This window comes from Strix aluco, chromosome 20 (assembly GCF_031877795.1).
Source record: "Strix aluco isolate bStrAlu1 chromosome 20, bStrAlu1.hap1, whole genome shotgun sequence".
NCBI classification, from domain to species: Eukaryota; Metazoa; Chordata; class Aves; order Strigiformes; family Strigidae; genus Strix; species Strix aluco.
In genome coordinates this window covers 13,664,580-13,678,337 of record NC_133950.1, presented here as the reverse complement: position 1 = coordinate 13,678,337, position 13,758 = coordinate 13,664,580, and the positions used below count along the sequence as shown (strand labels likewise).

At 54.4% G+C, this 13,758-nt stretch overlaps 1 protein-coding gene across 7 annotated transcripts in view; it reads left to right on the top strand.

The window, feature by feature from the left end:
* KCNT1 (potassium sodium-activated channel subfamily T member 1) overlaps positions 1–13,758 on the top strand; it is an 89,879-nt gene that overhangs the window by 63,958 nt on the left and 12,163 nt on the right. For 6 of the 7 annotated variants that reach the window (XM_074846327.1, XM_074846329.1, XM_074846325.1 and 3 more), the window contains 19 exons: positions 1,145–1,201; positions 1,529–1,577; positions 2,120–2,179; positions 3,056–3,130; positions 3,489–3,572; positions 4,071–4,165; positions 5,877–6,057; positions 6,153–6,317; positions 7,197–7,333; positions 7,569–7,632; positions 8,398–8,506; positions 8,939–9,047; positions 9,762–9,911; positions 10,083–10,321; positions 11,417–11,633; positions 12,527–12,632; positions 12,759–12,931; positions 13,149–13,220; positions 13,515–13,649. In XM_074846327.1, the coding sequence (XP_074702428.1) occupies positions 1,145–1,201; positions 1,529–1,577; positions 2,120–2,179; positions 3,056–3,130; positions 3,489–3,572; positions 4,071–4,165; positions 5,877–6,057; positions 6,153–6,317; positions 7,197–7,333; positions 7,569–7,632; positions 8,398–8,506; positions 8,939–9,047; positions 9,762–9,911; positions 10,083–10,321; positions 11,417–11,633; positions 12,527–12,632; positions 12,759–12,931; positions 13,149–13,220; positions 13,515–13,649 (2,277 nt within the window). The remainder of the gene's footprint in view (positions 1–1,144; positions 1,202–1,528; positions 1,578–2,119; positions 2,180–3,055; positions 3,131–3,488; positions 3,573–4,070; positions 4,166–5,876; positions 6,058–6,152; positions 6,318–7,196; positions 7,334–7,568; positions 7,633–8,397; positions 8,507–8,938; positions 9,048–9,761; positions 9,912–10,082; positions 10,322–11,416; positions 11,634–12,526; positions 12,633–12,758; positions 12,932–13,148; positions 13,221–13,514; positions 13,650–13,758) is intronic. The other variant, XM_074846328.1, reaches the window with a different exon arrangement.

The window sequence follows — 13,758 nt, the reverse complement described above, 5'->3', positions numbered from 1 at the left end:
GTGGTGGCAGCCACTCACAGCGGGTGTGGAGATGCATCACGGATGGTTTTTCTCACTCCCGCTGTTTGAGTTGGTAGTTCAACAAAACTTGCTGGTCAGGTGGGATTTGCTCCCTGCTCAAACCCCGTGGACAGACATGTGGGTGTCCGCTGGCCCTGCACGGCGCGCGGGGAAAAGGTGGTGGAAAAATTCAGAGTCATGGTCATTTCCAAATGCTGTCTGGCTCTAACGGTCAGGGGTGCAGCGTGGCCTTCAGGCACAGGTAGGAGCTCATGATTTCAGTGCATTGCCATGCAAGTATTTTCTGAATCCTGATGCCCTTGAAGACACTTATGCTAAATCCCATTTAAGCATTTGGGAAGGGAATATGTTTTGCCATTTAGATCCCTGAGGTGACAGATGATTACATTTGCTCTGGGTCTCAGTATAAACCTATTTTTAATATGTCCTTGCTTTGTTTAGCTCACATACAGTGCAGTGTGTTTTTTTCAAGAGCTAGGAGAATTAGCAATTTGATTTTCTCTTTGTAAAGGTTGCAGACTACTAAATACATCTGCATAGTCCAAAAGTGGTTTCAAACCTGGAAGAATTATGCATGACCCAGACACGCATCCTTGAAAGGTTTAGCACAGCTGCAGTTCAGGGATATCCACCTTTCTGAGGGTGTGTGGCAAAATCAATGCATCCCTCGCAGCCAGGCAAGGGGAGAGCTTGGCGGCAGTGCTGCCTGCCTGTCAGGCTGCTCGGGGCACAGCTAGCCTTGTCCTCGAAGCTGCAGCTCAGCAGCTTTTGCTAATTGTAACCTGGCAATTCCCAGCTGCAGCCCTGTGTTTGAGCACTGTGCCCAGGGAACCTTGTGCCTGGCGAGTATCAGCATTTTGCAGCATCTCTGGTACGAGCTGAAGTACCTGATGGGTCTTATTCTCCTGTAATAAGATGTTAAAAACTGCCTGGGTGAGACAGGCTCCTGTGGAAAGCCCCAATTTTAGGTGCCAGTGTGCGTTTGGATCTGTGGGAGTGTTTGGGGGCATCCCCCAACATCAGGACACAGCGGCGAGGGCACCCCCTGAGCCCGGGGAGTCAACATCAGCACTCCTTTTCCTTCCTGACTGCTTTCCCCTGCTTTGTCTTTCTCTCCTTCTAGCTGGGAATGCGAAAAGCAGAATTACACAGCATTCAACCAGTCCACGAAGATAAACTGGTGAGTCAAGAGTTGCTCCAGTGCTGGGATCTGGCTCTGCTGGGACATGGGATGGATGTGGCTGGTGCTGGCAGCTGCCTGTGGCCATTTCTTGGTCATGGGGTTGTTTGAGGGACTCTCCCAGGATCAAATCAATTGACAAGTGCTGGGGCTGCACCTTGGGAATGTCTTATCCTCAGAGCAGAGGCTGCTTGTCCAGTAAGAAACACCAGTACCAGTCCTGTGCTGGATCCTGCATCAGTGGTGGCCTCAGATTTGCAGCCGGTGGGGGGTAAAGGCACTGCTAGTTAGGCTACAGTTTAGATCCATTTTAAATTTTCTTTGCAGGTCACACATCTTCTGGGTGGATAGGAAAATGCCACTGTGGGCTGTGCAGGTGAGTGCCCAGCCCTCGGGCATGGTTGTGCAAGAGCAGAGCAGGAGTTGGAGCTGGGGTTTGAGCTCTGCCGCCAGCGTGTCTCCGGGCATCCTCTGCCTGCAACAGTGAGGGGCAACGGGGTGTCTTGGGTGAGCAGAAAATGAGCTGGGGCTTCTGCTGGGAGCAGCCACATGGCCCTGGGTGAAAATCCCAGGGGCTGAGAGGGGCAGACAAGCTGTAGGAAGATGAAATCTTGAGGCTGGCTCAGCTCCTCCCCATGGTGCAGCTGTACCAGTAACGGGCTATTTTGAGGCCAGGGGAATCACAGGAGGGTCGAGCGCTCGCTGGCTCCTCGCGGGGCTGCCTGCACGCCTGTTGCTGGTGTGTGGCAGACACTCGCACCTCTAACCCCAGCGGGTGCAGGGAAAGCAAACAAACAGTCCTTCATCTGCGATACCCGCGGGCTCCTCATCGCCCAGGCCAAGGGAGGGCTTGGCAGAGCTCTGATCGACTGACGATGCATCGAACGAGCCCTCAGCAGCCTTTGCCTGTCTCTGCAGGTCAGCATCGCTTTAATCAGCTTTCTGGAGACCATGCTGCTCATCTATCTCAGCTACAAGGTAAGAGCCCTGGGGCGGGCGGTGGACAGTGATGCTCAGCCTGGGTCTGACCCCCCAGCGTGAATTCACTTCTCCTTCTTCGAGCTGTCTGGAGCCTGAAGCATCCTGAGAGGACGTTTGTCTCAGTGATGTCCCAGCTGGCTGCAGCTGTTTTCCTTTCTCACTCCTCCTTGGGCTGCCGGATAAGTGTTGTGCAGAGCAGAGCTGGGGGATCTCTCCTTTTTCCACTTTCCTTTAAATTCAGACCTCTTTTACAAAGGCTCACTGTTTTTATGGGGGGCCAGATTGACACACGCCGAGTTTCCTAAGCTTGAGGATTGGGAGCTGAGCTCAACGCCGTGACTCCTGCTAGTGTCAAGGTCTGCTGCCTCCGGAGGTAGCAGGTGCTGCTCCAAGCCAGACAGGGAGAGGCACAAGCTGACTCCTTTGGACCAAAGCCCCTTAAAATGGCCAAGAAAAATGACCTTAACAAATGGCACCTTCTCAGGGTCCCTGGGCCAGTTGGCAGAAGAGCCTCAGACCCTGTGTCACCGCCTGGTTTGCGTGCCAGCGATCTGTATCAGTCACTCTCATTCTTTGTCCTTGCATGAAGCCTTATTGTCCCCCGGCTTTGTGACGGAGCAGCAGTGATGGACAGAGAGACAGACGGATATCGTGGCTGCAGAATGGACTGAACAGTTTGGGAAGGTTTTACTGGCTCCAGTGTGCCTGGCACCAGCACTGAATCTCTCTCCCGCAGGCAAACTGGAGCATCTCTCTGGCTGCTCTGGCATACTTCCCCCATCTAGCAGGATCTGTGGCAGAGTGAGAGATTTTTAATTACAAATTGGCATATTTTTAAGGTTGTTTAATTATTCTTTGTTTTTAATTCCTCAGGGAAACATCTGGGAACAGATTTTTCGCATTTCGTTCATCCTTGAGATGATCAACACGGTGCCATTTATTATCACGGTGAGTGTTTCCTGGTGAAATTTTACAACAGCTTTAAGTTTAATAAGTACTGTAGTTTTGGTGGTGAAATAAAGAAAAACAGATGTCTGGCCAAGTAGTATTTAAAGCTGGCAGGAAATTTTTGCTTCAATATTTTTCAATATAATGTCTTTCTCTGGAGTGTTATCCCAAAAGCCGTCCTCCATTTTCAGCTGCTCTGCTGCAGCCAGGGGAGCGGGGCTGCTTTCGGTGGCAGCCTCTGCAGAGGCCAGTGCTTAGTCTGGGGATGGATCCTTCCCAACAGGGCTCGAGTTGGCTGTTTATAGCTTTTTTTGATAAAGAACATGGGTTTTTCTGCGAGTAACTCTTGGTTTTGTAGATATTCTGGCCTCCTTTGCGGAATTTGTTCATTCCCGTGTTTCTGAACTGCTGGCTCGCCAAGTACGCCCTGGAGAACATGATTGTGAGTGACCGGCTGCATCCCACCCCTTTCGTCCTGGGTCCCTCTGCCCTGGGGATGCTGAGGGTGGCGTGGCTGGGAGGGGGCCCCTCGCCTGCCGCCGGCCCTCGGGCAGGTTTGTGGTGCTCGGTGTGTGCTGCCATGCTGGCGTTGGTGGGAGGTGAGGCTTTGCCAGCTGGCGATGCTGGGCTGTGGATCTTCAGTGTCTGAGCCACGCTGAGTCTGTTGGCTGCATATTGACAGGGCCATCCTCCGGCTGTCCCCGGGGTATGGCATTAGAGCAGGATGAGGTATTCCAGCTGTTCCCACTCGAGCTGTCTCTCCTGGCAGCAGAGCCCAGACCTGCTCACAGAAATGCACATCTCTTTTCAAGGGCCAAATTCTGGCCTGACCTTCATGTGGGGGGCATTGCTGGAGCCAGCAAGACAGCAGTTAGTACTTGGAGGAGTACATTACCCTCCGCCTCTCCGAGGTGGTGAGAGCCCTGTCCTCTCTTCCCAGAACGACCTGCACCGTGCCATACAGAGGACCCAGTCTGCGATGTTTAACCAGGTGCTCATTCTGATCTGCACCCTCCTGTGTCTTGTTTTCACGGGGTGAGTGTTGCTGTTCGTTGCACTCAACCACCTTCTTTGTCCAGGGAAACTAACTTTGCACGTCCCAGGGGTGACTGGCGGAGCCAGGCTCTTGCAGGGCTTACAGGGGAGGGAGGTGGGGTGGGACCTTCCCAGCTGTGGTGGGGTGGCATTGCCAGGACATAACGTGGTGATTTGGGGAGCCAGAGGAGCTTCTGCCTTCAGGTAGTGTCTTCTAGCCTGAGTTTTTAGAGGTTTGTGCACACTGAGGAAAGCATAACTGTACAGGGCTGCTGACTGGATTGACCTCCCAAGTCTCTGGCATCCATCCTTTGCTAATGGGATAAGTCCCAGATCCTCAGGCTGAGTTTTGGACCTGGGGGAGCCATGGCGAGGAGTGTGCCCCAGGTTTCCCCTCCTGTCCATGGGCTTTGACTTGGGCACAGCCACATCTGCTGAAGCTTTGGGAGGACTCCCAGCACCACCAGCCCCCCGCGCCAGGCTCCTCCCTGCCTTGCTTCATTCCCCAGTGCACAGAACACTCCTCCCTAATTATATGATTTTAACAGAAACTTGTTAACGGGCATGTGTGAGGATAAGTGTGTTGTTGGAGATGGGTGATGCAGACACACGAGTCAGAGCAGGGCTGTGAGTGCTGCAGGGTCAGGGGCCGGGACAGCAGCCTCCTGTGGGGACACTGGCTCATTCACCAGGACACATTGCACTCGCTGGCTCTGACCGCGCTCTTCTCCCCACCAAGTTACCACGGCTGCTGGGCTCGTTTGTGTAATAGGCCGCTGGGGCTCCTGCTAATTAACTGGGCCCTTTACCCTGTGCATTGCCAACAACAAGGCCATCTCCTTATAGAGGAGTCAGTTCTCATCGCTGGGTACTTAGCTTTGAATTGGGCTTCTTGAATCTTCCTCTGGCTCCCTTGGTCTGGATTTGAAGCATATAATGCCATTAAGTTGCTGAATGGACAGGAAATGAAGCTTTTAGGCTCATGAGTCTTTGGCAATAAAGACCATCCTCTGATGCGAATGACTAATGCAGTTTTGAGCTCATCAGCGCCCATGGCACCTCCTGCCCGCTGAGGCTGTGGACGTGTTTCTTGGCGGATGTGGTAGGGCTACAATTCAGGTTCAGGATGATTTAGGTGACACTTGTTTTTAGCAAGATGACTTTGAAATTGCAGGTTTGTGGACTTATGCTGCATGCCTACCCGCGGGGAGCAAGACGGCTCTGTGGCACGGCTTTGCGAGGGCAGCGACACAGGGCCGGGAGTGGTCGGTGGGATCTGCCTCCTGCCTGCTGGAACACATCCCCTCTGTAACCAAGAGCCCTTCCCGCGGGCTGAGTCCCTCCAGAGCCTTGCTGAGAGAGCTGCTTGCTTCCACATTTTGTTTTTTGGCAATGCAAGGGCAGCCCTTGGGTGATGTTCAACAAGCTCTCCATGATATGGGCTTATCGTAACCCATCACCCAGGACCTAGACCTACCCTGGCTGCTTTGGTGAGCAACCACATCAAACTGTCCTTCATCTGTAAGCACCATCAGCTGAATTTTTGTTGGTGACATAAACCCACTGCTGATGCTGACAGTGTATTACAGACAGATTTCCTCCATGGACATGGGTGTAAATCACCTTCTAGGATTCATAGACTTCAGCTCTGGGCACTGTGTGTCTCTGCGGTGGGGAAACACTCTCTGTGATGTGTGCTTTCTCCCTTCAGGACCTGTGGCATCCAGCATTTAGAAAGAGCAGGTGAGAAGCTCTCCCTCTTCAAGTCCTTCTATTTCTGCATCGTCACCTTTTCCACTGTGGGCTATGGAGACGTGACACCAAAGATCTGGCCTTCCCAGCTCCTCGTCGTGATAATGATTTGCGTTGCCCTGGTTGTGCTGCCGCTCCAGGTTAGACCTGCACAGCCAAGGATGGGGAGGGATGCAGAGCCTGCACCCAGGCAGCCCTGCTGCTGGGGACATCAGCTCTCTGCCTTTGTTTGCAGTTTGAGGAGCTCGTCTACCTGTGGATGGAGCGGCAGAAGTCGGGAGGCAATTACAGCCGTCACCGTGCCCAGACAGAGAAACACGTCGTCCTTTGTGTCAGCTCCCTCAAGATCGATCTCCTCATGGACTTCCTCAACGAGTTTTACGCCCACCCGCGTCTGCAGGTGAGGACCAGGCGTGTTCTCGTGTGCTCGCTCAGCGCTTGCCCTTGCTGGGCTTGCATCCACGCTGGGCACAGCCTGGTGGCGAGTGCCCTGCCCAGCCTCAGTGGATGGAGCAAAGAATAAGGTAAAACCCATCCCGGCCAGCACCGGGAAGCACGTGCTGCACTGGCCAAGGAGAGGTGACACGTGGTACCCTAAGGGCCACCTCGCTTTGCCATCTCAGTGGTGGGGCTCTCTCTGCCTGATCCACTCCATTTTCCAGCCAGGTCTGTTAGAGCACTGGGTAAGCACATGGAGAGGGACCAGAGGGACTTTCCTAAATGTAAGGATGTCTTTGCTGAATGAAGAATCTCAGACAGAAACAGAACCTGTAATTGCTAAACCTCGGTGGGATTCACCCAGCTCTTACTGGAGTATCCCCACATAATGAGTGATTTTCTTGCAAATGACTGTGCCTTTCCTGCTCCCCAAGATGAGAGCATCACAGACGTGTTTCAGATTTGCATTTCATTCCAACACTCACATGCGCTTCATTACCATCGCCCAGCCCTGACTCCATACATTCCAGCTTTAAAATCCTGCTCATCGCTGTAACTGCAAGAGGCTCCACTTTGCTGTGGGCGTGCAGCTCTTTCCTAGTTCCTTAGTCAGCGTGCCTGCATTGGTTTTATTATGCAGAACAGGGTGGAGAAGGTATTGTTTCCCAAGACCCTTGCAGGACCCTGGCGCAAGGGCAGGGGGTGTCACACACCAGGAGTAAATATCAGAAGCCCCAGAGGAGCTGTTTGCTCAGTCAGCAAACCCCCGTGTCCCGGCTCGCTGCGGCAGGCGTGCGCGGGACCACCAGCCTGCCGACCCACGTGAGCCTCTCTCTTGCAGGATTACTACGTGGTGATACTTTGCCCAACAGAGATGGACATCCAGGTGCGGCGGGTCCTGCAGATCCCTCTGTGGTCGCAGCGAGTGATTTACCTCCAGGGCTCTGCGCTGAAGGATCAGGACCTCATGAGAGCCAAGTGAGCAAAGGGACACGCTGCACGTTCACGTTCCTGCCGTGCTGCGGAGCTGCCTGTGGGCCTTGGAGCCGCGGAGGGGGGTCCCCAGTGATGTCAGCCCAGATGCATGGCGATGGGCATCCCTACATGCCTCTGCTGGGGTCTCGGAGGGGGTGGGCAGTGCCCATCTGGTATGGGCAGATGCCCAGCTTTACTAGCCCATGCAATTCATGGGGTCATTGCTCTCTGTTTGTAGGATGGACAACGGAGAAGCCTGCTTCATTCTCAGCAGCCGGAACGAGGTGGACCGCACCGCGGCGGTAAGCCAGGCCTGGGGCATGGCACAGTTGGAGAAGATTAATTTCTCAGGCCAGAAGGGACCGGGTGATCTCTGCATCTTGCCTCTGCACAGCACAGGAGCGCGCTGGGAGGCAGCTGGGGCAAGAGCGTGGGGTTCGAGTGCTGAGCTCTGTCCCCTGGGTGCCCACACAGGCTGTGCACCCCGTGTGCCCTGGGGCAGCTCATCCCAAAACCTCCTCGCCTAATGCAATCTTACCCCAGCCTTGGCAGGGACTTTGCTGGGAAGATCTTAGTTGTGGAGCCACAGGAGAGGGAGGAGGTGGCAGCAGTGACAGCTCTCGCTGCCGGCTGGTGCCAGGGATGCTGCCCGTGCTGTGGCGGTGACTCTGTCTGCCCGTGCCATCCTGAGCCCATGTGGCCCCACTGGAGGGGTGCCAGGCTCCCTCCCTGCTACTGAGGCACTGTCTGGCCCTTCCCTCCTTTGGCACTTGGCACTTCTGCTTGGAACAAAGCTGCCGAAGGGTCCCTGTGGGCAGGCAGTGACCACAGAGAAACAGAGGTGGCATGGGGACAGCCCCTGTGTGCCACCTTCCCTCTGCTGTCCCAGTTGCCCATCAGTGCTGGGTTTTGGGGAGCAGGGGAGGGAGGTTATCCCCCGTTAGCCGTGGGTGCTGGAGGAGCCCTTGCCATACATCTCCACAGTGGCTGGGTGCTTTGCAGTTCATCCTGGGTGTTTGGGAAATTAATCCGTCAGACAAGTAGCTCTTGTTCTTCTCCTCCGCCAGGACCACCAGACCATTCTGAGAGCCTGGGCTGTGAAAGATTTTGCTCCAAACTGTCCTCTCTATGTTCAGATCCTAAAGCCTGAAAACAAGTTTCACGTCAAGTTTGCCGGTGAGTTGGAGGGGCTGCGCAGCAGCGGGCAGCACTGCTCGCTTTGCTGGTCTGGACTATCTTACCTGCCATCATGGATGTTTCCAGTGGTGTTTCCATCTTAGAGGAGTCTGTGACCTGGTGCTGAGACTCCTCCCCATCGCACACAGGTCCCACGTGTGCCTGTGTGTGCGTCCCCACGGACATGGCAGTGGTGGCCTCAGTGGGCTGGTCTCCACCTGGCTGCTTTCCAGCCTGCATCCCAGTTTTCCTGCCTACATTAATGCCAGTTGTGGTGTTCCCCATGGGCTGCTGATCATCTGAAAGCCCTCCCAGACTGGCAGGAGGAGGAAGCCCCCAACGCCACCCAAAAATTACTGCATCCCTGGGCACCACTGGCTGAGGAACCCATCTGTCCCCGTCCCCACTGTGACAGTCCCCTCTGCCTTTCAGATCATGTTGTCTGTGAAGAGGAGTGCAAATACGCCATGCTGGCGCTGAACTGCGTCTGCCCTGCCACCTCCACCCTCATCACACTGCTGGTGCACACCTCTCGAGGCCAGTGAGTGCTGCCTGCATGCCACCCTGCCTGCCCCTGCCTGCCCTTGCCCGGCCTCCACTGCCCCAGTCTGAGCATGGAAGGATGGCAGAGACTGGGAATAAAAATATCTTCTTTATACTGGCCTGGTCCCGTGGGCAGGAAGGTTAATTCACAACCCGTGCAAACCCAGACAGCTGGAAGCAGCTTTGCCAGCCCAGTACAGTGATGGTGTGGGTTCACGCTCCTTGGCCAGTCACAAATGTCTGAATTTTGGGTAAACTGCCATCAAAAGAGTTATGAAACATCATTGCCAGATGACTCTCACCCCATGCTCAGACCTGTTTGCCAACACGGGCTCTGAACCCTGCCTCTACACCCCCCTGGGAGCCCTCGTTAAATAAAAAGGCATTTAAAATCAGAAATGAAAATGAGCTCATCCTCAGCCTGCAAATGCCGACAGCTCGTGGAGATGCGTCACTGTAATCTCGCCGCCGTTGGTCTAAATGGCAGTTTCAGCACTTATTAGCACTCCCACCATGTGGCTCTGCCTCAGGAACTGCCTCATGTGCTGGGGTCTGTGCCAGAACTGGGGTGTCCCATCCTGGCACCATGGAGGGGTCCCATCCCAGCACCAAGGGGGTCCATCCTGGCACCGGCAGGGTCCCATCCTGGCACCAGTGGGTCCATCCCAGCACCAGGTGGGTCTGTCCCAGCACACTGCTCCTGTCATTGCAGGGAGGGCCAGGAGTCCCCGGAGCAGTGGCAGCGGATGTACGGGCGCTGCTCGGGCAACGAGGTCTACCACATCCGGATGGGCGACAGCAAGTTCTTCATGGAGTATGAGGGGAAGAGCTTCACCTACGCCGCCTTCCACGCGCACAAGAAGTGAGGGCAGGGGAGTGACAGGCAGGGGTGGGCAGGGCATATCTGCCAATCTGCATCCCTGGGGGGTCGGGGCTGGGGCTGGAAGGGTCCTGTGTGGTCCTTTGTGCAGGGACAAAGCCCCAGAGGGGCTTTTTTCCAGCTGTGAATGTCCACATCGTGCTCCCGGCACAGGTATGGCGTCTGCCTGATCGGCATCCGAAGGGAGGAGAACAAGAGCATCCTGCTGAACCCGGGCCCGCGGCACATCATGGCAGCATCTGACACCTGCTTTTACATCAACATCACCAAAGAGGAGAACTCCGCTTTCATTTTCAAGCAGGAGGAGAAGCAGAAGAAGAAGGGCTTTGCGGGGAGAGGCACCTACGACGGCCCATCCCGCCTGCCTGTGCACAGCATCATCGCCAGCATGGGTGAGTTGGGGGGGCCTCGGCAGGGCAGCAGGGCTCCCCGGGAGCTCCCCACCCCATCTCCTTCTCCAGGTTTTGTTTCATTTCCTTCCCTTCCCCAGGTTTGGTTTTATTTAGCTTTTTTAAATTTTTGCGCTTTTTTAAAAAATTTTTTAAATTTTGCTCCTTGCCATGCCCCTGCACCTGGGTTTTGTTGAAGCCACTGAAAATCCCTGTCTGTCCCCTGTCCTGGTCACCTCACCAGTAAAATACACACTGCTCCTTGCACCCTGGGTGCTCTCAGCAAGCTCAAATATCATTATTAAAGATCGTGATGTCCATTATCATTAATGGTATTTGTATAAATGTCCCAAGCCCTGTCTGGAAGAGTAAATGCCATCGGCCACATCCTAAATCATGTTTATGAGTCACAACCGGACGAAGAGCATAGCTTGGTCTGCAGCGAGTGGTGCATTTTCACAAATAAAAAAATACCATGAATCATTACTGCCAGCTTGTATCTGGGGAGAGCAAGTTTTGGGGCAGCTGCGCTACATGAGCGGGTTGTATTTCAGGCAAATAATTTATGCGTTTGTACTCATGAACAGCAATTTGCATAGATTATACCCCAGCAAGCCACAAAGCACTTTGCTGAACAGCGTTCGTCAGTGTTCTCGTTATGTGGCTCGTTCGCAGAGGGACCTTTGGCAAAGACAAACGAGAGGGAGAGAAAGGGCGCGAGTGCCTGGCGAGCGCAGCGCCTGGGCTTTGCTTACTGGGAAAACCCCCCCTGTTCCTGACCATCTAAAAATAACCAGCCAAGACCCGGACAAGAGCCTCGGTGGGGGTTTCTGATGGTGACTTGGTGGCCCTGGTCAAATCTTCGTAAATAGGTTTGATTTTGGGAAGCTGCTGGAGGACAGGGTGTGGAGGTCGCTGCTGGGTGCTTTGCCCATTGATAGTTTGGCTTCATCTGGGTTGTATTGAACGGGCACGACGCACGGCCCCGCGTGCTCCACCTCATCCCCACGCAAGGCTCAAGGGCGCGACGTTTGCCGATGCAGCTCTCTTCACCTCCTTATAGCATGTTTGCTGTGCTTCCTTCCCCGCCGTGTCCAGGTACAGTAGCCATGGACCTGCAAAACACAGAGTGCCGCCCCGCTAACAGCAGCAAGCTGGCGCTGCCGGCGGAGAACGGCTCCGGCAACCGCCGGCCCAGCATCGCGCCCGTCCTCGAGCTGGCCGACACCTCGTCCCTGCTGCCCTGCGACCTGCTCAGCGACCAGTCGGAGGACGAGATGACACAGTCGGACGAGGAGGGGTCGGCGGTTGTGGAGTGAGTTGCTGCCTCGTTTCGGCGAGACAGGGACCGTTGGAAATGGCGGGTGTGCAGTGGTGCCTGAGGGATGCTCAGGCTCAGCCCCTCTTGGCTTTTGCATGAACACGTGAGCATCTGTACCACGGGCCATCACCGCTTGGCCTCAAGCCTTTTGGGCTAATCTGGGGAGGTCTCCTCTGGGTATCAGCAAAGTTGCACCAAGGCAGCTCGTTCCATCAGTCCTCTCGCCTCCCTTCACTCACCGATGAAAGAGGATCCCGTTCTCCATCGCACATAAATAAATAATGCAAAATAAATATTTTCTCCAGCTTTAAAGCTGGTTTTAGTTTATGACAGCCAGATAAGTACTTGCTTTACTGATTACCTGTTTGGATGCTGTCACAGCGATGTGGGGAGTTTACCGAGTATCTGCAAATTCTCACAAATCGGCTTTTAATTCATGTCCACCTTTAGGTGCTCTTTAAATGAAAATTTCTGCTTCCATCAGAAATACTAATGGTGATTTTTTAAAATATCTGTTCACCAAAACAAAGTCTAAAAATGAACTGTGAGGTTTTTCTTGCTTTTTCATACGGCTCAGCATTGCCCTCCTCTCCTGGAGCTCTCTGCCCTGTCTCCCTTCAGCTGTGCTCAATGGTCCTGTCTGCTGCCTTCTCCACCCATGCTGGGAACACTGCATATTTACAGTCTCATGACCCTTTGCAGAGCAAAAATTATTCCTAAATATGTATATTTTGGAAAATTTCCAGCTGCTGCAGGAGAGCTTTGCAAGGCATTTGCCAGTGAAGTGCTTGAATCCCGTGCTGCTGCTATTAAATGTTTTTCCCAGCGTTGTATATGTGGAAAGCTCTCCCCGTGTCCTCACCTGCTGGATGTTCTCTCTGCTGCAGGTATGTGAAAGGCTACCCACCAAACTCCCCCTACATCGGGAGCTCCCCGACTCTCTGCCACCTTTTACCCGAGAAAGCCCCATTCTGCTGCCTGAGGCTGGACAAGGTACGATGGGGGTGCGTGTGGCTGCCTGGGGGCTGCAGCCCCCCCAGGAGCGGGATGGCTCCATGCATGGTGGGTGGGCGGCCGAGAGCCGCATGCTGAGTCCCTGTGCTGCCTTCCACCGCACAGGGCTGCAAGCACAACAGCTTTGAAGATGCCAAAGCCTACGGGTTTAAGAACAAACTGATTATCGTTTCGGCTGAGACAGCTGGGAACGGACTGTATAACTTCATTGTCCCCCTTCGTGCGTACTATCGGTCCCGCAAAGAGTTGAACCCGATTGTGTTGCTGCTGGACAACAAGCAAGTACTTTTCTGCGGATGTTTTCCATCATGCTGAGCCCTCCCTTGTGTTTTCACAGGCATCTCAGTCTGTGGGGATGGGAGCGTGGGGGAATGGCAGTGCCACTGTCAGCTCCCTCAGCTAATGTTGGTCCTGGGGACTCCTGGGTGGGTTTTGTGTTTATCTTTGCTCCATGGACTTGCTGAACCACGTTGCTCCCTGTTGCTCTTCCTCCAGGCCCGAGCACCACTTTCTGGAAGCCATCTGTTGTTTCCCCATGGTTTACTACATGGAGGGTACGATCGACAAGTAGGTGTTTCCATATGTGGCTGTTGTTACTTATGGTGCCGCCTAAATGTGTTGCATTTACCCCAGCCCAGACTTTTGAGTCATCCCATCAGAAGCCCCAGGGTTGGTACCGTAGAGCTGAGCCCACACTTGGCTTCTCGGGTTGACCAACCCCTCCCGGTAGATGGGAGCAGGTGAAGAGCTGGTGGTTGGGAGCAGCGTAGCCTTGCTGTAGCGCTGCGGGTCGCAGCGTGCTGCTTCCCTGTGTCGTTTCCAAGGGCTGACCCTGCGCTCTTCTCTTTGGGAACTGCCCAGCCTGGACAGCTTGCTGCAGTGTGGCATCATCTACGCTGACAACCTGGTGGTTGTGGACAAGGAGAGCACGATGAGCGCCGAGGAGGACTACATGGCTGATGCAAAGACGATTGTCAATGTCCAGACCATGTTCAGGTGAGGGGTGACCGCTGCCCCGGCTCTGTCACAGCCTCTTACCTCTGCTGGAGGCAGCACCGGGAAGGGTGCCGGTGGCTGGGGTGGTGGCTACGGGCAGTGGGATACC